The following is a 27,178-nucleotide window of genomic DNA, read 5'->3' on the forward strand; positions in this document are numbered from 1 at the left end:
ACACGATCCACCCCTCAATCAACTGAGTTATGAACGAATTAGCTCCTTGGTAATGGCTTAATCTATAGATAGAAAGGCCCTATGATGGGAAATAAGTGTATTCTTCTTCTCCTCTTTCAGTGAATGAATGAGCTCTGGACATATGAACGATAATAAATTAGCTGCCTTTAGCAATCGGGAGCTTGTTTTTTAATAACTATTTTATCACGTTTATTTTATTTGGGAGGAAAACGTGGAATAAGAAATAGGAGCAACTGAAATGCTTATTTGGCTGAGACTTTGAAAAAAATAGTAAAATTGTTTTATGTTTAATTTACTATATTGTCCATAACTTTAATTTTATTTATTTTTTGTTTGTTTTGTGAACAGGGTTAATTTGATCTTTTACCTACTTTCAATTACAAAGAGAATTTGGTTAATAAGTAGCTTTAGAATTTTACAAGAGCTTTGTTCTCCTAAGCATCAAAAGACAGTAAAGAGAACGAATAAGATTTAGTTAAATCTCAACCGCTCACTCATAAAAATGATGCACAGGAGAGAATCATGAGGTTACCATATCTGAAATTAGTTACGACAAGTTGACCTTTAACATCAGGTATCTCATGATTTACAAACCTCTTCACTACTCTCTCTCGCCTAATATTTTCCCCATGAAATTTTCGATCATCAAACATAATAAACCCCTCGCTGAACTGATTGGAAAACGTACACAATCAAAGGATATTAAGGTTTCACTGATCGTGCAAACTTAATATAAAAGCAGCATCACCTTCAGGAAGATTGTTTCTGAAATCAGACGGAACAAGGACTTTGCCACGTTGAGATGTCAGTGATCAGATCCCGTAGTTGATCTATAAGAAATTTGATATACACATTCTTGTTCGTAAGCTCCTACAAAGAAAAACAACGTCAGTACAAACTTTTACAGAAATATTGGAGCAAGAAATGTAGCGCCCTTGAAAGATTAAAAATTCCAAACAAAGTCCAACCCCTCCACTAGCGAATCTATTTCTAGACATGGTATATGAGAAATCATCAACCATACCTTTCTCAAATCGGAGGCTCGCTCATCCAACTTCTCAATTTCAGCTTGATCTGCCGGTGATTCTGAACCGACAGCAGTTGAACTGGTTTTGGATGTTGCCTATTTTAAAATTTACAACTGTACGTTAGCTAACTATAAGGTTCACAAACTATGACATCTCAATGTGAAATAAAATCATTCCAATTAGATGCATACACGCACATAAACTCAAGACAAACAACTATTCACGATCACAATATACTACTCTTATAACATTCCAAGTTTTGCACTGAAGCATTTGCTGCATTTCACGCAGTTTGGGATTACGGGTAAACGGAGCAAACATTTCGTTCAATTCAGCGGTTAAAGCTCGTCACTTTCATACACAAAATCAACAGAAATCTCTACTCATCCAGTCCAACACAGTGGTTCAATCAATCAAGAACTTCATTTATTTTCTTGATTTTTATAAATAAAAAACACTGCACTGGATCCTCCATCACACAATTAACACTTGAAGAAATCACACTTTACAGGATCATTGGCATTGGTTAAATATGAATACATAAACGTGATTATGCAGGCAATTTCAGTATTTAATTTGACAAGTATGGATGGAAAATTAACCAAATTAAAGAAAAGGGTGTCTGAAATCACCTTCTGAGAGTTGGGAATGGCAGCGAGAACGGCACGAAGCAAGCCCACAGAGTTCTTATACCGAAATCGAGCCTCCTCAAGAGCTCCTCCGGTGCCAGGACCACCAGCGCCAACTAAGTCTCCATGCTGATGGGAAAAAGTGTTTTCGGAAGAAGACGAATCGCCGTTATTGACGCCGTTTGAGTGGAAAGAAGGGCCATTTGCAGTGTTAGAGGAGGCGGTGCCGGTGGTGGACCACAAGGTGGGGTTGCAGAGCTCGTCGTTCATGGAGGAGAGGATCTGGAAAGCTGCCTCGATAGTTTCTTCTAAATGCTTCTGGCCTTCCATTGCTAGCTCTTGCGTCGTCTTAGGGCTTGCTGTTAATTCATTCGAATCCTTCTCATCCATTATTTTCGACTCTGTTGTCTGTTGACGAACGATTGAGAAGGATTCTGAGACGAGAGAGAGAGGAGAGAGAGAGCGAGCCTGCGCGACGGAGAGCGACAACGGAGAGGGGAAAAGTGTTTTGGCAGATGGGCCAAAAGCCCAATAAAACAGGAGTTTTGTACGTGTTGAGTTGTGGATCTTATGTTATTGGGTCTTTGCACTGTTTATTTATTTTTTCAAATATTGTTCGGGGACATTCGACCGAACTAGCATATCTTTTCGGCAGTAACCTACCGAAAAAAATAAAATAGATGATATTAAATCTACATTTGTGTATTTAATTTGTTTCACTGGAGTTTAGTACAAAATGGAACATCTGAATCGCCGAAGAACTACCATGGTTGAAACCTATATATATATATATATATATATGTTAGTCTGAAACTGCAACCATCTTTTGTTATTTCTCATCAATCATGTGTTCCAAAGAACCCTCATCCATCATTCCCGTGCTGCAGGTCTTAGTTTGAAAGTGGCGATGGCGTACATGAAGTATATTAACTTGCTGGCGTCGGAGCAGGGTTGTCCAATTTGAAGGAAGCTTGTCGGAGGTTAAACTTGGCATGCCTCGGACGTTGACGTCAAGAGGCACTAACCGGTACTCAATATCGAGCTCTCTGAACACTTTGAGTAACACTTTGTCCTTCCCTCGGCAAAATAGTTCCGCAATTTTGAATTTTTGTAGGATAAGGATACGGGGAAATTAGGTTGGTGGCTTCTTGGTTTTGAAAAAGATGGATTTTAGTTGGGATGGTGAGATATTACATATCAGGTTGGTGTTTTGAATGAATTTTCGTTGATTGGGCAATCTAATTTGATATATTCAAATCCAAACCAGGAGACATGAATTCAAATCCAACCCAGGAGGCACGAGACAGTTTTCCCACGAAGAGTCTGAACATTTACTTTAGATTAACAGAACAAATTCCAACGGAGCATATATAGAGTCGGAGGGAAAGAAATGACTTGTGAAGAGATCATTTACAGACGTATTAGAAACAAAATCCTCTCGCAAGTCTTTGGTACGATCAGCCGCGTCACATCACTCGTCTGCCTAAGAATTTCTCCTCATTTGGCACTACCATCACCGCCTTGCTTGAAAGTAGGTACTACTTTAGCTGATTTTCCCTTTCGTCTATCCTCACTTCCCTTTGCAACCTGTAGCGTGCCAAGACATATTACAATTGCTCATTCGGAACGGAAAGGATAAGGAAGCATAAAGACGAGTGTTGGATCTTTTTCCCCGTACCTTCCTGGCCAAGTGCTGCAACATATTTACAATTTCTGAAAATTCCGGTCTCAATGATGGGTCTTGCTGCCAGCATCTCTCCATCAGTTCCATCAGCATTGGATTCGTGTGGCTCGGAATTGTAGGCCTCAGACCCTTCTGGACTACGCCAACTGCTGCTTGTAACGGAGTTAAGTTCTCGTAGGGAAGCTGACATTTCAGTCACAAAACACAGACAGAGGATGGTGTGAAGTCTGTGCAACCATGAACTAGTTTAAAGATAAACAAAAGCATTAACCGGAATAGTTTTTCATGGTATAAAAGAGATTACCTTCCCTGTAAGCAGCTCCCAGAGAACAACCCCAAAGCTAAAAACATCAGCTTTATGATTGTATGGCCTATGTTCTATAACCTTCCGTAATCAACAGAAAGCAATCATGTGTCAGACACTAGTGTGATATCCATATGCTTAATTCCAATGAAGCAAATAAATGGTTTAATACTTAACAACAAAGGATAAATATCTAGGGAAAACAGACCTCGGGAGCCATCCAACGGTAAGTGCCAGTTTCTGCAGTCATAACACCAGACTCTGCCCGTACTCTAGCGATGCCGAAATCAGCTACTTTCACTACCTGTCAACAATAATTTCAAACTTAAAGAAAATCAAATTAATTAAATTTGATCACCATGTTAAATCTACACACACTTTAGAATAACCTGATAAGCTCCTGTCAAGAAAGAGATGTAACAAGGACAAGAACGCATGCGTCCTGCCCATGCCTCCTTTTAGTTTTGAGAAAAGTATAATAAATAAAAGCACATATAAATGCAGCATATTTAAGAGACACAAAGAATCTATTACTCCAGTTCCGTCCATCAAAAGATTAGCAGCTTTCAAGTCCCTATGGATTATATTGTTTTGGTGCAAGTAGTTCATTCCCCTGGAAACATCAATTGCGACTCTGAGCAAGGACAGAAGTGATAAAACACCCCTTTGCTTATGCAGAAAGTCATACATACTTCCACCAGACAGAAATTCTGAGAACGAAAAAGAAATATAAAAAGGCATAACTCAAATTGAACAGAAAACCATGTGTGGGCATAAACAAATATAAATAAATAAATTACAAAAGCATGGTACTGAATGTGCACATAATTCATCCAAAATTACCAGTAATGATGCAAAGCTTAGGAGGTTTAGTGCATGCCCCAATAAATTGAACGACATTCTTGTGCCGAACTTTTCTGCCAAGACAAAACAAGTTTGAGAAGTGCAAGATTAAATGCATGAAACACGATTTTGAGAGCAGCCTTTCTCCCTCTTGAGCATTTACCTTATTAATGAAAGCATTAAGATTCACAACGAGAGTGCTCAAAAAACAACAACAAAGAAAGTACAAGGGAACTCAGAGCCTGGAGTAAGGATGTGCTGTGACATTACCGACCTCATAATATAGACTTCTTGAGTAAACTCCTTCATAGTTTCATTCAGGCGCTCAGTGCTAAGAACTTTAATAGCCACATCTCGACCACAGTAACTACCTTGATACCTGTGTCAATTAACCTAGCTATTTAACAAGTACTCATTTACCAATTAAACATGGCCTAGCATGTTTAGTGTTGACAGAACTTACAAATCACCATTCGATCCAGATGCAATTTTCTCCTCATATCTCAACATGCTTGCATCAATTTCCCAGACATCCTTTTCCTCATTGAGTGTGCTTACATGATCATTAATAAACTCCATTCCAGTCTCTTGATCCGGAGGAGGAGAAATGATGTTACAGTCCAATGAAGGATTCTTCTGCAATACAAATATCATGCTTAATCGACAATAATTAGAGAATGAAAATTGTTATCAGTAATCGGAATCTATAAAAAAGTTAAGTTCGCACTAAAGGACTTACCTCATTCCATGGTATTTGTTTTGCCAGTGCATGCCTAAGCCTCTCAGTTTCCTACAAATTTACATTAAACATGTATGTCAAGCAGTTTATCATTGTTTTGTAGCAGAATATGAACACGGCAAGCCAATACCTCACATGGCCAACCATCAACAACAAAGACATCCAAAGAGTAGCCATCTGTTGTGGAATAAGCATGTGCTTCTTGAATGTTCAATCCAATGTCAGATAATAAGGATGTCAACTGATGCAAAACATAAAATTTTGAACAGTAAATTAGAAACGTTGTTTGAATACACAAACTATCATTTTTCTAAAAGGAACAACCATAAAAATATTACAGAAAACATTTCCAAACGGAACTAACTGAAATGTTCTACACATAAACATCAATTTTGTCAATTTTATCTGCAAAAATATAAAGACGAGATTCCCTTGGGACAATTTATGGCACAAGATATGGCGGGACAAATAAAATACAGTATAGATCAACCTTGACTTTGATAGTGAACTCTACTGATAACGATTTACTTGAATCTCAACAAACCACCCACCATGATTGACTAAACAGGCTACCTCTTATTGATAACCTGAGTGGGTTTAACATAGAGTGCCAAAGGATTCGAGGCAGTCACAAGCCTTCCAGACCCTCTGAAAAGGTCAAGAATCAGAGTGAGCATCAGGGCGACGATACACTTTGAGGAAGTAATCTTTAAGCATAACAACATTGGGTGGAGGGATGGGACCAGGGCCCACTATAATTTCCTAAAACAAGTGCATGCCATCCTCACTATTTGTCGGAATTTCAAATATGAAGCTAAAGAATATCAAATATGAAGTTAAACAATAAACACCTTATATATGTCAGAAGATTCGGAACTGTAAGTGAATCACATCACATACTATGCAGAACGTATCTTGAAAGAGATTATAAAAATCCTAAGAAATGCTTAACATGTTAACAATAGTTTACATCATCGAGAAATATCAACAAAGATGATGTAAATTGAAAACCAAAATATATTGATTGACATTGCAGAACAGCAATGTTAAGGATATATTAAAAGGGGGACAACAAATCTACCTCACTGAGGAGTTTGGGCTTGTCATTCGTGGAAATAGTAATTTCATGCATCGACCTGCAAATTTGACGTATAGCAAAGTTAATCAGATAAGAACAATGTAAAACTATAGCAATCATTTATCTGCTGTAATTCCTTCCTGTCAAAGATCTTCTCATACACAGCGAAGTCATAGGAGACATTCCTATATACATATAGAAATGATAGGTATAGAAGGCAGTACGGATAATGTAAGTCGGGAACAGATAACATTGTACTGCAAAATGGAGAAGTATCTTCTTTCATGTACACCATCGTGTGAAAATGATGACAATCATAAAGAACGTATTTCAGACCTACATACCTTGTAAAAAGTTGACTGGCATACACAGAGTTATCGCCCTGGTCAACGTGTAACTGTTCAGCTTCAAGAGCAAGTTGAAGGTCTGGTGACAAACCAAAAGCTGGCGGTGGATGACTGAAAGCATAAGATATGGAAAGAACGTGTCATATGAGAGATTAAAGATCAATGTATTCAAATTTCAATAGAGAAAGCGAACTCCAAATAAATATTCATATAACCGTGCCTCTCTTTGCTGGCAGCAGCAGAACATTGAGCATTCGCTTTCCTCGATGAATTTGAGCCGGAAGCAGAACGAACCTGCATAAAAAATTGGCTAAGCAAACAACTTCCAATGCCAATAATTCCGAGACCAAGACGAACTTTACCTGCACAAGACGAACTTGGACTGCAGGTCTAGTGGCCGGGTCATGCGCCATATGCAGTAATCTCTTATGCATCAGAACATCTTGTGCCCTCTCCACATTCACATCCAACGCATATCTTCGACAACAAAATCACATCAAAAATGCAATCGTGCAAGCAAACGTTCCGACCGAAGATTAAAAAAAATAATATACTAGCACTGATACGTATACCAACAAAAATTAATTCATTACGTAAGACAACAAAAATAGTGAAATGGGAAACATGTGCGTGCCCGACTGAAAAAGAAAAAAACATTTATAACTCGAAGGACACGTATATGTATTTGAGTCGGCGGGTCATATGTTTTTTTTTTTTTTTTTTTAGGCAGGCGGGAAGGTGATGAATTTATAATACATACACAGCCAAATAATAAAAGTAAAAAATTAAATTGGAAAAAAAAAGTATCTTTTCACAACTTTTTGGCTTAAAAAGTTTTAAGCCTTGCCTTTCTTTCTTCCAACCAAAAAAAGTTAAAAAAGGTTTGGTTTTCTCAGCAATCAAATTCTGGCCACTTTAAATCCTTCCCTATTCAGCATCAACTGCACAATTTCAACGAAAGGTGACGAATTTACGCTCAAAATTCAAGGATTTATTAAATTTAATCAGTCATGCGACAGTGACATCTTTTTTAATCCATCTATTTTTCCAAACAGAACCAAAAAAGAATCATCAAAGATTCTGATCAAACCAGAATCAACAAGGAATATGCAGTTCCACCGATTACAATTTAGAGAGAGAGAGAGCGCGCGCTAGGGTTCTGAAGGTTACCTAGTGGGGAGGCGACTGAAATGGGCCCACAGTTCATCTTCGAAACCAGGAACCTTGGCCTCTCCGACATCGGAGTCCTGGAGCCGACCAAGGACTTCATTGTAAATGCTCACTTTCAGCTTCTGCTTTCGGGTCGGAGCGGGCGAAAAGTCAGCGGGCCTGTTACAGAAACTCTCGGTGTCTTCCATGATTCTTCTTCGCGATCACCATCCACGGCAGCACATAACTGAAGCCCCTCTAAACTCTAAGCTCCAAACGCAGCGTTCCGAGTCCGCGTAAGCAAAAGCCCCTCGGTCGGTCCCTCCCTCTGCCTCCTGGACCTGGTTAGTGCTAGTTGTACAGGAACAAAACGACAGCGGGTTTCCTAGTGTCTTCGCTTGTACGGAAAGAAACAGGAATGGCTACCGATTTTGAGCCCGTGGTTTAATTTTGGTTTCGGTTTTTGTGTGTCTGTGTCTGCCCCTTTGGTTGTCGGAATTTTTAAGAAGAAGGTTAATTAATAGTCCATAGGGAGCGCAATGCGCACCCCACGCGAAGTTCGTGTCAATTGATGTTGACGTGGATTCTTAACAATTGCCTTATTCTTCTTCTCTTTGCTTTGCTTATATCATCCACCACTCACCGAAACACCGCCTGCTCTTATCGTTATTGGATTCATCCTCCATTAAAAAACTACTTAACGATAATCCTTCAGTAATTAAGATTATATTTGTTTCCTATTGGATTAGGACCTTTACAAGTTAATTAAATTAGAGTTATTAATTCTCTAGCTTCATTCGTTGATACCATCACCACGGGGCCCCGCCTCCACTCAAAGCCAATCAGCTTCGCCGGAGTGTCTCATTTCCACGCAACCTTATGCGTTTGGTAAAATATAGGTCTTTGTTTATTGGTCTGTCAACTTCAATTTTTTTCTTTCTAATTGGTGGAGGTTTATCCAAGCTCACCTATTTTATACTCGGCCGTATAAGAAAAGGATTTTGATAAAAATGATATATTGTCATCGTGATGTTTGAGCTACGAGTTATGTAAAATAAATCTTATATTAATGGTTGGAGACTTTGCATAACGAAAGTCCTCGATAAACACCAAGACATTTCTCTGTTATTCTTTTGGCTACATTTTTAATATAAACTTTTGTTTTAATCTGTCACTTAAGTTTTGTGAACTCTGATCAAATCGCATACGTTCGATACTAAAATGTCCGTGCTTAGAATCCTCTGTGATACCATACCATAGTTCCCCTGGAAACTTGCCTGATACATTTACCGCTTGTTTGCAGTAGATGTTTTATTTATTTTATTTGGATGCGAGTAACAATTTTCATAGGCATTCATGCAAGTCAATTGTGGTATAGTGGGTGCTATTTCATGAAGAAACCAAAGCTTTACTATTTTATTGGATAAAAACAGATGATTGATTAATCTAATCTAAGATTCTAAATAGTAAATAGTGGTATGAAACATGCAGCATGGTTGTGCTTGTGGATGAGATTATCGGACCCACGTGTCTGACATTGGCAAACATCTTGGCCACTTGGCGGACGCGCACCAGGCTCCAAAGAACTACTACTACTCATCCAATCTGAATATGATGATGGCCACTGAGGTAGCAGTTATTCACATTTTAGTCCTCAAACAAAATAATAATAATAATAATAACAATAGTTAATTGTGTTGTTTGAGCATTTTAATCAAGAAATGGGGGTTTCAGCCAATTATAATCGGCCATTAGATACATTATCGGGCTCAATACAGGCATGACCAATCCAGAGGAGATGATGGAGATTCTTGACCCACTACTTTCCATAGAGATTGGGTCTGTTACCTCATAAAAAAGGTTGGGCTAGCTTCCTCTTTAAATTTTAAATTAAGTAGGCCCACAAATTATGGTTGGGCTGGCTTCCCCTTGAGGCTGTTTTCACGGTCCTGGAGTTCGGGTTAGGTCCGCAAGTGACAAAAGTCAAGCGGCCAGGTCAAAGTTATAAGCCTATATTGAGTTTGGAGAGTAGGTCAATACATGTTTTGTGATGTAAAATTGGTTTTTTTTTTAACAAATGATATTATCTATACTAAGATAGCGAGAAAGTGGACTAAGTCTAAACATCATCACCTACCCAGTCTCCTAAACTTTTGACCGGAAAATGTATCAGATGTTCAAAATGAATTTCCTCAACTAAAGAATTAATGAATTAATTACAAGGCTTGGCTAACTCAACTGAAGTCAGTCTCTCTCCCTCTTCCAGTCTCCATATCCCGCCGGTTATTAACTAGTAAACAGAAAGCAATAAGGGACAAAAATGGCATCGCAACTGTGAATACTGACGAGATTCCACAACTAGTTATTAAGATGGATCAAGTAGTTGGTTCAGTAAAGAGGGAGATAATAATTAAAAGCAAGCGTTTTAGTGGGAGGTGCATGGTGGGGGCGTTACTTTGACAACTCATTTGATATTCCTTCCTTTTACTTTTATTTAATTTTTAATTTTGATTAACGTGTTTGTGTTTTTGCTAGTGCTACAGCCTGCACAGAGATAAATAGATGTTATCATATTAGATAGCTGGGTGTGTGCCTATGGGTCTGCATGTTCTGTTAGTAATAAGAAGAAGAGTAAAAAAAAAAATAAATAAATAAAATAAAATTCTGCAACCAAGCAGAGCGCGAGATTCCGTTATTAATGTGGAGGCCCTGCAACTGCAACCTTGTTGTTTATGCGCTTCGCTAGCTTCTGTAGAAGTGTGGATCACAGAGAGAGAAGAATATTATGGGCCGGGCGGATGGGACGTTGGCATGGTATTGAATGCTGCTATGGTCCTTTGGCATTAGGGTTTTAATTCGGTAGCTGCGGGTTTTTAATGCACCACCAGCACCCTGCAACAACTGCAATATGCTTCTCTCACTCTCTCTCTCTCTCTCTCTTCCTTCCTTAAATTGATCCATGACATCCCCAATTTTCTTCTCATTGCTTTCACTACACCCTCTGCCCTCAATATATATATATATATATATATATATATATATATATATATATATATATATATCCTCCTCAGCAGTCAGTCCTCTTCAACTTCTTTGTTTTCTTCATTTGCTAAATAATTCTATATATAGTTGATGCAGCATGCAGGAAAAATATAGTGATTTGCGTATATATAATTACCTTATTGAAATAGTTACTGTGATGTTGGCCCGGTTTCACTCAGAGAAGAAGACTGCTTACTGCTGCATCTGCATGTACGTAGGAACGTACGTTGTGGTTGGTCTCCTGAATCTGATTGAGCCGCGCCAATATCTCAGTGCTCTTTCATCCTCTCATGTCGGCTGCCTCCGCCTCCTTCCTTGCTTGCTCGATGTCGATCGATCTGGTCAGTATTTCAATTTTTTTCTTAATTTCAGTACTCCCCTTTTGCTTTTATCCATAATATTCAAACGCATGTTTTATTGTTTTAAAAAATAATTGACATATTATTAACTTTTTTGGTCTTTAGAAAATAAGAAGCAGTGGCTTTTTATTGGGCCAAATTAGAAGGTGAGTACATAAATTACTCACAATTGAATACCTATGTATTATTTTTTTGCTTATTACACTCGCTCAGCTGATGTGACATAAATTACTTCACTCTTCGGTTTTGCTTCGACCGGCGACCATCTTCGTTAATGTAATTAACAGATAGCAGTAACCAGAAATATGCTTTATTGGATTGTCAATGTTATCGTGTGAGTCAGTTACTGATTGGACGTTGATGCCTACTTGGTTGTCCGTCCAATTGTAACTAATGTATTTTCACCGTATACATGTCGCTTCATAGCATGTGTAGTTACTATGGAATATTGGAAAAAATTGTGAATGCTGGGAGTAGTAGTACTGAGAAGCAAGAAGGAGAAGAAATGGTTGGAAGTGTAAATGCAGCAGGGGGGAGCGTTGGCCAACGTAATTGCCATGTAAGTACGGACTGTCGGTCGGCTAGCTACTGTTAATTTTCCTCTTGCAAGTCGGAAGCAATTTTAGCATTGAAGGGAAAAGAAAGTATTCGGTTCATATTTATTTGTTATTTTGCTAAGTGACACTTCAAAAAAGTCATTCAATACTTTTATTAATGTATTTGAAGTGTATGTTGACTTTTCTGAAACCGTAGTTAATGAAATTTGTATTATAATTTCATTTCATCCAATTAGTTAACTTGACGCGATGTAGGCTTTGAAATTTTGTTGCCCCATTCGACTTGTATTAGGAAATATGTAAGGATATTTGTTAACAATTTGCGAGTTGGTGATAAAAACCACTAATTTCCGAAAAGATAAAAGCATGGAAAATGAAAAAAAAAATCACTAAGAAAAATAACATAAATCCATCACTTGGGGTAACTAAAATTTGACACAACTAACTCTAGTAGCTAAATTTAATCATATATTTGGTTAATTTTGCACCAAGAAACTAAACTAATTTAGTTCCAAATAATATCTTGGAACGTCCATATTCTCACACATGAACCAAATTAATCACAACTATAAGCCTAGCCACTCATTCGTATCATATGTAGATCATAGATTGTTTGTCCCCATCACTAGTTTGACATACTTGCAAGCTCTCACTCTCCACCTTCCCATCACTAAATCCATTGCCACGTCATCGGATAGCATCTCCCCCAGCCAATCAGACCCATCCTCACCGGATAACCCTGCCTCCACCTCACCCCCACTGCCACTCGTTCACTATATTCAATCACCAATTCCTCCACCACACAAAACCAATCCCCTCCCACCCTATTAAAACTCATCCTTCCTACCTTCCCCTTTTGATCATCCCTTTTAAAACTTGAGGCGACCGCTCCCTGGAACACATTCACTCAACTACACACAATGGCCTCCGTCACCCCCGCCGCCGTCACTATCCCATCATTCACCGGACTCAAGTCCTCCGGCGCAGCCAAGGTTAGCGCTGCCGTTAAGGTCTCAGCCTCCCCAAGGCAGATGTGCGTCGTCAAGTCATCCCTCAAGGATGTCGGTGTGGCCGTCGCCGCCACCGCAGCCAGCGCTATCCTCGCCAGTAATGCCATGGCCATTGAGGTCTTGCTCGGCAGCGATGACGGGGGCTTGGCCTTCGTCCCCAACAGCTTCTCCGTCGCCCCCGGTGAGAAGATTGTGTTCAAGAACAATGCTGGATTCCCACACAACATTGTCTTCGACGAGGACGAGGTTCCCAGCGGTGTGGATGCCGGAAAGATATCGATGAGCGAGGAGGACCTCCTGAATGCCCCCGGGGAGACCTACGCCATCACCTTGACCGAAAAAGGTTCATACTCTTTCTACTGCTCTCCTCACCAGGGAGCTGGCATGGTCGGTAAAGTTACCGTTAACTAATTCAGTTGTGTCTGATGAATTGTATTTATGCTTCCTTTTTTGGGAGGTAAAGTAGGGCTTCTGTACTCATCAGATTATATTGCCACGAGAGACAATGTGCGAGGTGAAACCATTTATATATTGAGCGCTTTCCTGTTTTTTCATCATTCTTCTTTGTTTAAAGTTGTTCACTTTGTGTGCTAGCTTTGATTTCATTTCGTTACTTATGGGTTGTGCCAGTTAGTTAGGATAGGTACTGCTATCTGCACCGATTTTTACTTCTCACGCATCCCTCTAAATTATCAATCGTCTGATTGAATGAATTAAAGAAGATCAATGACAAAAAATTAACAAGGGTGTGTGAGAGGCAAAAATAAATGTGTGAACGGACTATCCATTAAGATAATATGTACGACGCAGTGTTGCATCCTAGTTCAGTCCCCTTCTTTATTCAGGGTAGGTTAGGATATTAACTTAAAGAAAGAAAAAAATGTATTGGGTCTACATTCTGAGGGTAAACCAAAAGCAAAAAAGAAATGAAGAAATAAATTGAATTAATTTCAATAGGGTATACACTATTGAGGTGATAAATTACAAGAGCTATGTACCCTAAATTCATTCAAGTAATGGGGTGCTTGCGATCGATCTGTCACTAATACTTGTACGCTCCCACACCTTTTGTATAGTATAAAACCCCCTCTTTCAATCAGGTCAGCATTTTCGGATCGAATGGTGATGAAAATATAAGCATGGGAGAAAAAATTGAAGGAGTCTGCAGCCTGCCTAATGTTTAAGGTTAAGTAGTGAGTGCATCGGGAAGGGTAGTTCGGCCTCCGAGGATCTTACCACCGACGTCAGGGAAACTCTCTCGTCCAGGAATTGCACTTACCTTCCCATTGACATCTACCGCAACCGGGTATTTCATCAAATGCCCTTGTAATGGTGCAAAGTCATCCGCCACAAACCTCGTCCAGTTATCTCCAGCGATAGCGTTCACGCACTTCACACAGTCCAACGTTTCAGCCTCCTTGAAGCATTTGTCCACCATCCCCAAGTGTTCTGCCCAAAGTGACATTCTATACCCATACACCTGGCCACGAGGATGACGCTTCTTCTTACCCCAAGTGTGGTGGGGCTGGTATGCACCCATGGCTATCTCGGTGTCTCTAGAACCCGCCATAGATCGTTGGTTGATATTTGCGGAACCTATGATCACATACTCATCATCTACCACCATTCCCTTGGCATGTACGTAAATCATAAACCGTTGAAACTTTTGGGAAGCCGAAACCTGAAGGAACTTGCACAGGTTGGTATGCAAAAGGCCCAACTTAATTCAACTTTTATGAAGTTATGTTGCAAATGTATAATTACCGTGTGAGATTCTCCGTTTCTGTCAGTTTGATTCACGTGACAGGATAGCGTGTCCGGCAGTTTCTCACGATTTCCAAGACAGTAGAAGTTTAGGTAGTCATGCGGATGAGCATTCTCCACTTTCATGGCTTTCAGCTCTTTTGCTACGACTTCATACATCATTTGCATTGTCTGTCCCTGTAAACCATCAATTACAAGGCAGTGAGAATTAATTAAGCCGACTTTGTATGAAACTAAAAGACTTCAGTCTTTAATTACCTGCCAATAGAGAATTTCTTGCACAGAAGCAGAGGAGGGAACACCCTCTGGCCACATTGGTATGACGATATAAACTGCGAATCTCTCGTCTGCTCTTATCTTGCTCGCAATCTTTAATGCCAATTCCATCGGGATTAAATTGTCAGCACCTGAATCAAAACATATTTGTTAAGAAATTTAATTTATTGGAACACCCCTTGTTACTAATTAATTGGAATTCATATTTAGTAATAGTATATGAACCTGCTTCTTTGTAAGCTGGCCATCCATACGACGATCCGACAAAATACTGATTCTCAATGTATATGAAGTGTTGTGCAGATCGGATTGCATCGATGTATGCTGTTTGTATGCTCTTGTCTACTACCAAATTCTTGGCACAAACAAGATTCTGCAGCAAAACAGAATACCAAAAAATTCACTGATTAATTTCTGCAGTAAAAATAACTATGTTGCGAAGTAAGATCATGCCGTCTGAAAGAATAGCCAACCTGAGCCTCTGCTTTATAAACATCCTTAGGAAATCCCTTCAGAGATCCAGAATCTATGGATCGAAAAACCTGTCAATTTACCAATCGAATAATCAAACAACTGCTAATTAAGGCCTAGTATGGTTAGGATATTTGATTAGTATTTATATGTAAGTCATGTGGTTGCAGGAAATGCAGTTAGATAGTAGTACCTGAACATGCCAGTTTTGAGGGTCATTTTCATCTGAAACCCATAAGGCGGGATCATCCTTGGCAGTTGATGGGGAGGGACTAAGTATCCATGAGATGCGCTCCAATTTTATCAAAGCATCGTCATGCCAGCGAGATACTCTTTTGAATCGTTGGCCCAACTCCGACCATTTTGTGGCTTTTCTCCAACGCTGCTCAAAATTGGTAAGCACATCATAGGCAGCCGGCCCTTCTATCTTGCAATGCAAATCATGCCACGGTTGCCTTGGACCCTTTGTTCCTCCCTACATACATACGTGACATACAATCTCATTTAGCTAAGGGTTCGTTTGATAACTATTTCATTTATAGTTATTAGATTTCAAAACGGAAAATGCAATTTTTTTACTCACAGAAAGTGTGGGATTATGATAATCATCCTGGAAAACACTGTCGAGGTCTCGAAAGAGGCGATGCTCAGGAGTATCATAGCGGCCATCACAAAGGTCTAGACCTCCTATGAAGGCGGTTATCTTTCGGTTATTTCCAGATGCTTGTGTATCCACAATCACACATTTCTGGTGATGTGTAAACAGGGTTCCAACAACCTACACAGAAGAAGATCATGTGTGAGAACGTATTATAGGTAAATCTGGTCCGTAAATTATTATTCATACTTAAACTCTGTTCATATATGTGGATCAATAGATAAATGAAAAGCTAAACAGTGAGTGAACCATGGTTTAAGGCATGCCTGTTGCTTGAAAATGCTAAGCTTACTGCTCGCATATCGAGGTGCAAGCACGCATGAAACCGAAGAGTGCTTAAAGAACTTGCGGGTCTCTTCGTCATGAGTTTGCATCACTCCATTCTGCATACACAAGTAACAGAACTCAGTATTCCAAATCAAAATCAATTTTTACAAGATGTAGTATCAACTTAAAATGGTAAATATATTCGACTAATTATAACATGCTCGTTTGGATTGTTTATGTAAGAAGCACTACTGCGCATAAGTGATTTTAATTAGAAAGATTCAATTTTTACTCAACTCGAGTTCAAATAGTATGCTTTCTAGAGTACTTTTGGTTTAAATATTTATAAATGCATTTGGCACAAAAATTTGAAACGCTTTTGTGCCAGTTTGGTAAAAGAAACTCAGGTTTGGAAGAGTTTAGCAGAAAAATTTATGATGCTTTCGCTGCATTTGACGAACACGAAAGCATTTTTATTTTTTTTATTTTTCCTACCAAATGTTTGTACCTTCATTCAGCTGAATTAATTGCTCCATTTTCATGCAATGGTTGTTTAACTCAAAACTTTGTTTTGTGACTCATTGCAAGAACGCCATTGAAGAAGAAAACGAAAAAAAAAAAAAAATCAATAAAAAGGGTACCGTATTGATGAAGAATTTGCTGTGAGAAGTCTTGTCATCCCAAACGAGCAGCAGAACTCGCAAGCCTTCTTCGGACTTGTACTTCAGCAGCTCCCCCAGGTTCAAATTCCCGCCGCTCGGCAGCGGCTTCGTCGGTTCTCGCACCAGCTTCACCTGATGATAAATTGACCATCCCACAATATAAACCAAATGATGCGCCTCCAATATCGCGTGGCAGATATCCTCCCAGCACCTCCCGTGCTGAAAAGTAACGCCGTCGTCCAGTTCAATCTCCTCCAGCATCGCCTCCGGCACGTGCGCGTCCTGGTACAGCGTCACGTGCCCTCCCTGCCGAACCGGAAAATAACAGTTTCGGATCCCGAAGTGGTCTGGATCATTCGAAATACCGTGCCGGTACATGGGATTGTCCTCGCATTTCGTGAACCGCATCTCGAGCTTAACGGCCGCGTCGGGCTTCGGCGGCTTGCCCAACGGCCCGATGATCGGGAACCAATCGCTGATCGTTTCGCCGGAAAAGATTCTAACCGCCGAGACGGACGCGACGCCGATTAAATCTGCGCCAAACATGTCGTTGTCTTTGACGTAGAATTCGACCTGCGAGACGGGGTGGGCCAGGGGGATCTTGAAATGCTCTTTCCAGACGGGGTTCTGGGAGTTGGAAATGACGCGGGTGCGAGCCACTGTGGCACCGGCGAGGCAGACGGTGACGTAGGGGTCGCTGGTGATGATTTTTCCGTGGGAGTGGTGGGCCGCCGGGCGTGTAAAAGGCTTGCTACAGGCCGAGAAGAAGCGGCGGAGGCGCTCCGAGACCATATCCATGTTGGGCAAACATCGAGCCTCGAGAATTTTCAAATCAAGGTCGCCGTGGAGGTAGACAACCATCGTCTGAGATTTATCTTCTTCTGCCGCCATTAGTTATACAATGCAAGCACTAAGAGGGATGAATGTGAGAGCTGCCGTTGGCTGTTGCCGGAGGAACCAGGAGTTGGAGAGTTTTAGGAAATGGCCGACGTTGACTTTGTGGAACCGTCAGAAGGTGGAAAGTGTTGTCTCGTTTAGGCTTCGGATCCTCCGACGAAGCCAACGGCGAAAACCGGTGGCTGTAAAAGGCAGGAAAAATATGGGGGAGGTTGCGATCCTCCTACGAGGGAAAACGTGAGTGGTGGTGTGTCGCGGCATATATGTAAAAGTTTGTATGGGACGCGTGGAGGGCGACGTACGCGAGGATTATGAAGAGAAGGTTTTGAGATTTGACCATTTTTAGAAAATTAGTAGCTTAATTAAGGGATTTTGTGGGTTGGCGCCTTGGTGGCATTTTTCTGTTTTACTGTGTGATCGTTATATTTGATGCCACAATCATTTTCAAAATTAGGTAGAAAACTGAAATGTTGTTTTTTAAAGAGTGTGAACTAATATCGTTTGTTATAAAATGATGGAACAAGTAATACACCGTGATAATATTCCAGCAGTTTATCCAACAAAAATAAAATAGAATTAGATCATCCATGCCTTCTATTTTTTTTTTTTTTTTAACAAACGATAGTATCTACACTAAAAGGTCAAAAAATGGGCGAAACCTCACAATGAGCTAGCAATGATATGGTTTAATTTAATTTTTGGCGAGAATCTAACCTAAAACCTCTCACTACAAGTGAAGAAGAATATTACTAGACTGTAGTACTAAGTCACGATTATCCATGCTTTTTAAATCTAGATATTTAGGGCGAATTAATTACAATATCAAAGGGATTTTTTTTCTTTTTTAAAAAGGAAACTTAGGGAAGGAATGCAAGCTTTAGGCATATAACCTTGAAATTAATCAAGACATTATTGTAATTAGCACTTTTGGTCTGTTCTTATGAACAAGAATATTACATGAGTTTTTGACTGCCACTTTTGCCCTTGTTCAGAATATACCTCCACGATGTAAAGAAAGTTGTCTTTTTTTAATCTAAAACAAAATGGTTTCTCTTTTTTTTATATTGTTAATTTGTTCTTAATCCCACGCAATTGTCCGCCACGTTTTGGTGTTGCCGTCTCGGTAACATTGTGGTAGTGAAATTCTAATATTAATTAGGTTTGAATTGGTGTCATCTAGATCATAGAAAATGAGTTGTCTAACTCTAATTTAATATGCTCCCTTTTTTGGGGGGAACCTTGATCATATGTTGACTTGAGATTTGAGACCATATTCAGATACATACCACCCCAAAAACAAAATAGGGAGCAGAGAGAGATGTTAATGTGATGGGACATGGGAGCCCATTATCGGTGATCCCATAAATCTAAAAAAAAACTAATGAAAAATGTTTAAAAATTTTAAATTTTAACAAAAATAATAAAAAATTGTTGTAAGTGAATGGTACCATAATTAACTTTTTAGAGTAAAAATATATTTTTCGTTAAAGTAAATAGTATCGAGAACTTTTCGTTAAAGCTCCCTAAATCTAGAGATTTTTCAATGTTTAAAAAAATAAATTTGGAATCACTTATACTATAACAGATGGTGTACTAAATCGTGTTCCGACAATCGTAAAAAATATATCTCATAAACCTTGCATGTGCCTCTCCCATAAACATTACATGTGCCTCGCCAAAATACAGTTAGCGAAACAGCCAACAAAAATAAAAAAATCATTTAGAAAAAAACCAATTCCAAATGGCGGCCTCGTTTGGCAGCTCGGACTGTACTGATTATTTATGTCGGATAAGATAAATAATCACCGGATAGTACTGACTAAATTAGTCAGGCGTTTGATGCAGTATCAAATTAATGACCGTATTATTTATACTGTGTTTTGAACCGGATAAGACAAGAGAAAGAAAATCAACAATTCTATTCAATAAACCACAACAAAGCAATACTTCAACACCCAATCAACAATTCAACAACCCTAGTCCAAAATTATTCACACATATATGGAGCACAATTCCAGAAGTTCAGCTCCACCCCCAGGTCCCCCACTCGATTACAGTTCTCTAACTGTTGCAGCGGAAATTGGATTGGACAAATAGATAGGAATAAAGAAATAAAATTTTAATATCATTCAACGAAATTGTTCATAATTTTCGTCATCCAGCCAAAACCAAAATTGGGGAAAACGAAAAGGGGCTGGGTTTGGGTGGAGCAGGTAGAGAAGATGAAGAAATTTGCAGGTGGGGTTGGATGGCAAAATTAGGGAAAACGAAAAGGGGCTGGGTTTTGGCGGAACAGATGGAGAAGAAGAAGAAATTTGTAGTTACAAAATTGGGGAAAACGAAAAGGGGTTAGGTTTAGGCAGAACAGATAGAGAAGAAGAAGAAATTTGCAGGTGGGAACAAAGAGAGAAGAAGAAGAAATTTGCAGGTGGGGTTGGATAGAAAAATTGGGGAAAGCGAAGAGGGGTTGGTTTTGGCAGGAGTAGGGAGGGGATGAGGAGGAGGATAAGAAGACGCAGGGCGCGATGCGAGATGGGAAGGAGAGAGCAGAGGAAGCGAAACTACCCGACCAATAATACAGAGGATTTTGGGAGGATAATTTAGCGGGCGTACACAGTATAAAACATGTGGGGCCAGTTTAATTAATCCGGATACTATTTAGTACAAATTTGCACCAAACACTTGCGTCCGTACTATTTATCCTATCCGGTGTGTTATACGGGTTGCCAAACGAGACTTATATGTATGTTTTAAGCTTATTGTACGAGGAAAGGAAACGAGATTCCACTCTATGCTTTGCTTTCTTTTGCTTAAGTTTAATGCACGGCTCCATTACCAAAAAACTTGAGTAAAGGTGTTCGACTATATCATTCGTAAAACACTTTTCACAAACACAAACATGAGATTTTATTTGTTAACTTTATTTATGCGAGTACTCACTTTAATCAGGCAACTAAACTTGATTAGTAATATCAAGCATCTAAAGTTTTTCTCTTGGAGAAAATAGATGCTTAATATTCATAGATAACAGTTTTATAGTTTAATCATTGATTAGTAATATTCACTAAGCTTCATCAAAGTTCCATCAATTCAATTATATAAAGAACCCCACCCCCACCAAAACAAAAACAAAAAAACCAAAAAAGAGACATGAAAAGTATAATTTCACTCTGCTACAGACCAGAGCATGTTTCTGAACCTCCTCTCTTCATATGATCGGAGAATTTCAAGGATTGGGATTCTCGGCGTCATGTTTACTGCCAGTGCCGAAGGTGACTTGAGTAAACTAGGGCTCCGTGTGATTGCAATTGCCGCTGTTCCGTTGGCTCGAAAGGGAAGGAGCAGCCCTTATCATTACGCTTTGAATAAAGGCTATCATCTACAAATTAATGCCAATTGCCAAATACAAAGATGAAATAATAAGTCGATGCAGAACATATATAACAGATACAAATAACTTGGTTGGTTCTTACCGCAGCAAATCCAACGCAAATGAGACTAAATCCAGGGAAATTAAATGGTGCCTTTTCGGACAGAAACAAAGCTGCAAGAACAGCTTGAATTTCTCAGTTCGAATTAGCTTTTGGCCGGAAAAACTAGTATTGGAATTACAATTCACCTGTGAGAGGAGAGAAAGCAATCGGAGATATCACATTTGCAAGTGAACATATGCCTGAAATGCATCCTTGAGCCTTCCCCTGAAAACAATGTACAAGAAAGTCATGCATTGCCAAAAGAATTGGAGCCCAAGGGGCAGGGCAAGGGAAGCAACATCCGAAATGCATATAGAAATTTACCTGCTCGGACGGACCAATTTGTTTCGATACAATGCTTCGCATCTGTGAAGTTTGAACTGAATTGCTTTAAATACAACATTTGAGTAACGTTTAACTTGCAAAGTTTGACGAATCTTACGCATGGTTGTGCGAACACATAAAAGATGGAAAACATGGCAGCAGCATATGGCACCCAGAAGGACCACGCAATGCCATAAAGAAACATCTGCACTCGATTAGTAAATGGTTAGCTAAAATGGACATGTTCCTTTCGGTGAGTAAATAAAAGACGGCTAGAGATTACATGTGCACAGCTAAAAAGGAGGCCTATCGAAAGTAGCCTTTCCTCTCCTAAAGCCGGAGCCAGCAAGGGCATTAGAACCAGCTGCGTCAAGGTTTATTTTTAGTACCATGGAAAATAAAACCAAAACTGCGGAAAAAGGAGGTATGCGGAGTATCAAAAGACAGTAAAACAAATGCAGTACCTGTGAAACGGTGCCTGCTACCCCGGAAATAACCATCAGGTCAGCAAACTGATCCTTGTTGAAGTGAAACCGCGCCTTTAGAAAGTACTGCTCAACAAACAATCATTTTCGATCTCAGCAGCATTTCTAATGTTCAATTTAGCTTACCGCTACATAATTAGATGCAAATCATCCACAAACAACGAGTTTTTTGTGAACTAATCACACTAATGTCCGCATTGTAAAAAACTGAAAACAAACGACAATAAAAGAGTGCAAAAAATGGAAATTAAATAGATAATTACTAATTCGTAGGATGAGAGACGTACCATCATTGAAGCATGAAGGCCAACATCCGCAAGATTACTGAAAAACGCAACAATTGCAGCTTGCGAAAACGTCGTGCTGCAAATTAATTAAAGTGTAAGCACTTACTTGAACTACAAGTCTGCAAATTAAGTAAGAGCAACCCTTTGCAGGAAAGTGACTGACCTGGTTTTCAATAAGGAGATAAAATCACTTAAGGAAGGCAATGTTTTGGCTGGCTGCAATATCTGAGCACTTGAACTTTCAGCTGAATCCTTAATTTTGATCTTTTCATCCGACAGTAACGGAGCGGAAAGGTTATTGTCTCTGTTGGAATCCGGTAGGAAAACCCTCATGTACATTACTGCCACAACCGCCACCACTGTCGCAACCTAATAATAATAATGTTAATGATTATAAAAATAATGCAATCATATCACAATTATGCATATTAACGGAGAGGACAGAGTCCTGGAGAGAGATTATTGGACCTGAAAAGCGGAGGAAGTGGAGACGAAACGAGTGAATAAGGTTCCGCAGACAAATGCAGAGGAACTAATCCCCGATAGGACTCCGAACGTCGAGGCTCGCCGCCCTTCTGCCACATTATCTGCCTGAAAATCATTGATATTTCACACCTTCATCAAAATTTCAAATCAAACAACGAACAATATGAACTGCACACCGAAGCCGATTTACGGCCTAAAAGTCGGTGACTAATGGGCCTGATATCCTTAGTAAGCCCAAAAACGACAGAAAGATTAGAAAGTTACCACATAGGCAAGGGCGAGGCACTGAACGCTGCCTTCACAAAGCATGGCGGTTAGAGTTTTGACCGCGAAGTAGACGCAGAAGAAACTCTTACTCCTGCTGTATCCCAATATCCCTGTAAGCGTTCAATTACCCCATTTCTTGATCAATCGTTTATTGGTTACTTTTCGGAATTGTTATTGGTAGTCTAAAATAGTTATCTCGAACTCGTTACTCTTTTAATTTTTTGAATTAAGAAAAAATATATAGTAACTAATTTGAAGTGTCAATAACAACTACATCAAATTGTCGAGAAATCAAAATTTAGAATGAGAGCTTGATGTTAAGCAAAAAGAAAAGAAAATAAATAAAGCCAAAGTATTGTCATTAAAGTTCTCTAAATATCATGTGTGACTTTATCTTTGTTAGTAGTTGGTTTGGATCTAAAGAGTTGAAAGATTACCCAAAGGGATAATTGTGGAGATCATTGGCAGTGTAAGCAAAGCTTTTCTTCCACACTTGTCTGAGAGATTACCTACCAATGGCATCATCACTAGTGTTCCCAGCCCTACGATCTGCATCAATCATGCACAAATCAGTGTATTTTCAACCACAGATCATTGACAAAGGATAGGCTAATTGTTACGTTCTACCCACTTTCTTTTTTTATTCAGTTAAAACCCTCCATCCATTCCTAATCAAATTTTCCAAGGGAAAGTGATTTTCGAACATTGTTTTCTCCGCATGCATGCATTCGTTTATTTTTAACATTTAGATTGAATAAATTAAAAGTGAATTTTATGAACAAAAATAAACACATGATTTAGGAAAACAAAAGGAAAAAAAAATGCAGATTTCAGTTTACATTTTTCAGTTGTGGAGATGTTTGTAAAGATTTCAGTTTACATTTCTCTTTTTATTTTTGCAATTTTATTTTGGTCGGGGGCTAAGAAATTGAGGTTTGATGATATTTTTTAGGGACACTTTGGATGCGGTCTCTATCAATTAATATTATTTGGCTGAAACCTTTTATGTTTTTGGTTTTTTATCGAAGTTTCTAACATTAATGTAATAGTGTAAGTTACTATATTTTTTAAATTAAAAATTGTATTTGTTTATATTAATGAGATTTTAAATATAACCCATAATTTGTGGGATTAAAAATAATAAAATATAAATTATACTCTCTATTATATTGTGTGTGTGTGTGTATGGGTACATTCATCAAAATTAACAAAAAAAAAATTATTTCACCAAAACATGGATACATTCTTCAAAACACAAAAAAAAAAAGAAAAAAAAAAGAAGAAGATATTAGGCTTAATAACATTAGTAAATTTCTTCAGTTAAACTTGACATAAATACATTCTCAAATCAAGCAAAAAGAATGTATCCATATAAGTTTAAAAATGGATTTAAAAAATTGGATACATTTTATATTAAAAAAAAGGTACATTTTACATATAACAAATTGTATGTTTAAGAATGGGTACATTTAATATTAAAAACATTATATGAATGGGTACATTTAAGATTAAAAAATTGAGAATCTTTTCATAAAAAACTAATGGGTACAAACTTATTCTAATTTAATTTTTCTTTATTTTGGAAATGTTTGAATTGAAAATTAATTAGGAGTTTAATAGAGCTGTGAGAATTAAAACCCTAAATCAATTACTAATTTTTATTTTAAAAAATATGTAATAAACATGTAAATTCATTATCACATTAATGACAGGTACTTCAATAAAAATTTGAAAATTAAGAGCATCTCCAAAGGAGATATCAAAATTGCCACGTAGGCATACAACAGTAAAAAATGACAGCAAACTCTCTCCAACCGAGCCTTTAATTTCTTAGGTGGCGCTCAGTCATATGAAGGCAAAGCCTTTTGCTATCAAATTTGATAGCCGATGTCAAATTTATCCCATATTATGTGGATAATAACAAAAAAATAATGTTAGAGAGACTAAATTTGTAAACAAAATTTTGTAAATTAAATGATATGGAGGTTGATGATAAAATCATTACTTAACCGTTGATAAACGTACTCATTTCCTATTGATGACATATCATTTAGTTTATAAATTTTATGTATAAATTTAATATATCTAACATTACTCGTAACAAAGAAGGAGAGACAATATATATATATATATATATATATATATATATATATATATATATATATGTATATGTGAATAGTTACATATGAAGTGGGGGGTGTGGTGGACAGCATTTCAGTGAGATAACGAGAGCGATGAAAAGCAGAACAGAGAAGGGACTCGACTGAACTCGTAAAAGTGTGCGTGTGGGGCCATGATTTTGAAATTTTGCTCCACTTCCTTGAATTGAAAGACCTTTCTTAAATTGAAAGATTAATATTATTGAATCTGAAAGTTGATTAGAGCCCAAGCAAAGGAAATGGAAGTTTCTTTTAAACAAAAACAAAGTTTTGTCGCTTCAGTTACCATCACTTGAGTTTTAGCTGATCAAATCCTTTCATGGACATTTGGTTTGATGCAGTACTAGAAGCCTAGAGCTAGATGATATGATATCAATTTGCTTCTTGCGGGAATAATCAAACAATTATGAATGTTAAAAATGATATGTATTTAATTAGACGTCGACAATTAAGTTGATTAGTTGGTCATTTGGGTTATAGCATCTAAGTCAGAAATTTGCACGTACCGCTTGTTGAAATCCGGTGAGGTAGATAGCGATGGAGCACTCATCTCTTCCAGGACAAAGGGCAGACATTGTAACGTCGGTGATGGCCGGGATCACCATGAACGTGGCGAAGTTGTGCAGAAAGACTGTCATGAAGAGGTGGCTCAACCCTGCCGAAAGCCTTTCCATCTTGCGATCACACCACTCTTTAATTTCTGAGTAACTAAATTGAGAAGTGAGGAAAAAGGATCGATAGCTCAAACGAACGACACCGCCCACTGCTTCCCTGACCGAACTGGCTTAGCTACTATTTGTACATAATCAGGAAAAAAGGAGTTATATTTAAAAGAATTAAGAAATGCGTGCAGTGTGTGCCGTACACTTTTTGTCTTGAAATATTTGCTATATACAGAGATCGGGAGCAAGGAGGGGAGTACTTAACTGTGTAAATAGGGTGTTTAAAGGAAATGAATTGCCCAAAAGCAACAGAGTGGGAAGGTGAAGCAAAAGGATGCGTAGCTTGTAAGTTAATTGCCTTAAATATGTATAGGTCCCATTTCCTAAGCGTGTGGAATGTAATTACGTTTTGATGCGTCCAAGTCTCATCTACTATCTCCCTCCTCGCCTCTCAGTCACCTTTCTACGTGCTGCTGTCCGTTTGTTTCCAATGAGTTTTGTAGGTAAAATTGGGGGTGAATTTTAAAATTTAAAATCTATTGAGAAAAGACCACCTTAAATGCTTAAATGCGAATACCTTTCTACTTTCTTTTTTGGCTTTTTATGGTAATGCTTACTTTATCGTTATGATTCATGACGTTATCATGCATTTCTGTTAGTGGATTTAACACAAGAAATCGATTACTTGAATAATTATTTAAGAAATCGCCTAAGACTGGTAGTTTATATCTCATACTTGAACAATCAAGTATTGTTTCGATTTATGACTCCAAGCATGTGAACATCCACACCTGGATAGTAGCACCCATTTTCATTTTACTTTGACGACAAAGTTTGAACAAAGGATTAGAGCAATTACGAATAAATAACTATTGCATGTTTTAGATTGTTTATGGGAATATTAAATGTGCTCTAACAAAATAACGTTTATTATGAGTGCATTTTTGCTCACCACCATTTAGTGTGGTGTATGCTCACCATCCTATTTATCACCGTTAAATGAGTTTGAATTTCGAAATTCGTGTAGTAGATAAATACAAATCTCGAAATTCAAACTCATCTAATGATGATAAATAGGGTGGTGAGCATACACCACACTAAATGGTGGTGATAAAAAATACTTCCGTTTATTATTGCATTTGTCAGAAAAAGTTAAACATGTTTATCGGTCATATAAACACTTTATAAAGAAGCACTTGCTACATTCGTTGTATTCATGTCGGACTGAAATAATCGGCCCATTCGAGGGC

The 27,178-nt window shown here is 38.4% G+C and overlaps 5 protein-coding genes across 9 annotated transcripts; 1 reads left to right on the forward strand and 4 right to left on the reverse strand.

Annotated features, from left to right (window-relative positions):
- Positions 1–533: 533 nt before the first annotated feature.
- Positions 534–2,189, reverse strand: LOC126604406 (mediator of RNA polymerase II transcription subunit 30-like). Its single transcript, XM_050271655.1, has 3 exons — positions 1,682–2,189; positions 1,046–1,144; positions 534–891 (listed from the first exon to the last, which is right to left on the reverse strand). The coding sequence occupies exons 1-3, from the start codon at positions 2,066–2,068 to the stop codon at positions 793–795; spliced, it is 585 nt and encodes a 194-aa protein (XP_050127612.1). The 5' UTR covers positions 2,069–2,189; the 3' UTR covers positions 534–792.
- Positions 2,190–2,985: 796 nt separating this feature from the next.
- Positions 2,986–8,413, reverse strand: LOC126604405 (serine/threonine-protein kinase STY46-like). 2 transcript variants are annotated; one of them, XM_050271654.1, is made up of 15 exons: positions 7,844–8,409; positions 7,036–7,150; positions 6,894–6,967; positions 6,671–6,784; positions 6,330–6,384; positions 5,379–5,489; positions 5,249–5,299; positions 4,973–5,145; positions 4,784–4,888; positions 4,510–4,583; positions 4,201–4,376; positions 3,875–3,970; positions 3,667–3,747; positions 3,357–3,545; positions 2,986–3,265 (listed from the first exon to the last, which is right to left on the reverse strand). In XM_050271654.1, the coding sequence occupies exons 1-15, from the start codon at positions 8,029–8,031 to the stop codon at positions 3,176–3,178; spliced, it is 1,692 nt and encodes a 563-aa protein (XP_050127611.1). In that variant the 5' UTR covers positions 8,032–8,409; the 3' UTR covers positions 2,986–3,175. The 2 variants fall into 2 exon arrangements, 1 of the variants encoding a protein (XP_050127611.1); XR_007616598.1 differs by lacking the exons at positions 2,986–3,265; positions 3,357–3,545 and having other exon boundaries at positions 4,056–4,376; positions 7,844–8,413.
- Positions 8,414–12,604: 4,191 nt separating this feature from the next.
- Positions 12,605–13,347, forward strand: LOC126604153 (plastocyanin). Its single transcript, XM_050271291.1, has one exon. It carries the CDS (start codon positions 12,701–12,703, stop codon positions 13,199–13,201), a length of 501 nt encoding a protein of 166 aa, XP_050127248.1. The 5' UTR covers positions 12,605–12,700; the 3' UTR covers positions 13,202–13,347.
- A 366-nt stretch (positions 13,348–13,713) lies between these two features.
- On the reverse strand, positions 13,714–18,076 carry LOC126604152 (phospholipase D delta-like). Its single transcript, XM_050271290.1, has 9 exons — positions 16,868–18,076; positions 16,226–16,342; positions 15,885–16,079; positions 15,495–15,776; positions 15,304–15,372; positions 15,056–15,203; positions 14,813–14,961; positions 14,555–14,731; positions 13,714–14,471 (listed from the first exon to the last, which is right to left on the reverse strand). The coding sequence occupies exons 1-9, from the start codon at positions 17,777–17,779 to the stop codon at positions 13,977–13,979; spliced, it is 2,544 nt and encodes an 847-aa protein (XP_050127247.1). The 5' UTR covers positions 17,780–18,076; the 3' UTR covers positions 13,714–13,976.
- Positions 18,077–20,725: 2,649 nt separating this feature from the next.
- LOC126601244 (uncharacterized) lies at positions 20,726–26,193 on the reverse strand. Of its 4 annotated transcripts, none has more exons than XM_050267928.1 (13): positions 25,773–26,190; positions 23,545–23,656; positions 23,105–23,217; positions 22,823–22,945; positions 22,518–22,723; positions 22,355–22,430; positions 22,047–22,133; positions 21,866–21,946; positions 21,701–21,787; positions 21,583–21,624; positions 21,405–21,483; positions 21,259–21,329; positions 20,726–21,164 (listed from the first exon to the last, which is right to left on the reverse strand). In XM_050267928.1, the coding sequence occupies exons 1-13, from the start codon at positions 25,938–25,940 to the stop codon at positions 21,072–21,074; spliced, it is 1,338 nt and encodes a 445-aa protein (XP_050123885.1). In that variant the 5' UTR covers positions 25,941–26,190; the 3' UTR covers positions 20,726–21,071. The 4 variants fall into 4 exon arrangements, 3 of the variants coding, with proteins under 3 accessions (XP_050123885.1, XP_050123887.1, XP_050123886.1); XR_007615702.1 differs by having other exon boundaries at positions 21,087–21,164; positions 21,583–21,638; positions 25,773–26,192; XM_050267930.1 differs by lacking the exon at positions 21,259–21,329 and having other exon boundaries at positions 21,583–21,638; positions 25,773–26,193.
- Between the last annotated feature and the right edge of the window lie 985 nt (positions 26,194–27,178).

This window comes from Malus sylvestris, chromosome 15 (genome assembly GCF_916048215.2).
Source record: "Malus sylvestris chromosome 15, drMalSylv7.2, whole genome shotgun sequence".
Lineage (NCBI taxonomy): Eukaryota > Viridiplantae > Streptophyta > Magnoliopsida > Rosales > Rosaceae > Malus > Malus sylvestris.

Bases quoted from the DNA above. Each gene is read 5' to 3' on its own strand.
- LOC126601244 (XM_050267928.1), bottom strand. From the start codon at position 25,940: ATGGAAAGGCTTTCGGCAGGGTTGAGCCACCTCTTCATGACAGTCTTT. The intron at 22,431-22,517 runs GTCAGTCACTTT...ATTAATTTGCAG, and splicing joins ATCTCCTTATTGAAAACCAG to CACGACGTTTTCGCAAGCTG. The intron at 21,947-22,046 runs GTACTGCATTTG...ACCTTGACGCAG, and splicing joins TAGCAGGCACCGTTTCACAG to CTGGTTCTAATGCCCTTGCT.
- LOC126604406 (XM_050271655.1), bottom strand. From the start codon at position 2,068: ATGGATGAGAAGGATTCGAATGAATTAACAGCAAGCCCTAAGACGACG. The intron at 1,145-1,681 runs GTGATTTCAGAC...ATTTTAAAATAG, and splicing joins CCATTCCCAACTCTCAGAAG to GCAACATCCAAAACCAGTTC. The intron at 892-1,045 runs GTATGGTTGATG...TTTTCTTTGTAG, and splicing joins GAGCCTCCGATTTGAGAAAG to GAGCTTACGAACAAGAATGT.
- LOC126604405 (XM_050271654.1), bottom strand. From the start codon at position 8,031: ATGGAAGACACCGAGAGTTTCTGTAACAGGCCCGCTGACTTTTCGCCC. The intron at 6,385-6,670 runs GTATGTAGGTCT...TCAAATTTGCAG, and splicing joins GCCAGTCAACTTTTTACAAG to GTCGATGCATGAAATTACTA. The intron at 4,584-4,783 runs GTCGGTAATGTC...TTGTCTTGGCAG, and splicing joins CAAGAAGTCTATATTATGAG to AAAAGTTCGGCACAAGAATG.
- LOC126604153 (XM_050271291.1), top strand. From the start codon at position 12,701: ATGGCCTCCGTCACCCCCGCCGCCGTCACTATCCCATCATTCACCGGA.
- LOC126604152 (XM_050271290.1), bottom strand. From the start codon at position 17,779: ATGGCGGCAGAAGAAGATAAATCTCAGACGATGGTTGTCTACCTCCAC. The intron at 15,777-15,884 runs GTGAGTAAAAAA...GTATGTATGTAG, and splicing joins ATCATAATCCCACACTTTCT to GGAGGAACAAAGGGTCCAAG. The intron at 14,962-15,055 runs GTTCATATACTA...GTTTTGATTCAG, and splicing joins GCCAGCTTACAAAGAAGCAG to GTGCTGACAATTTAATCCCG.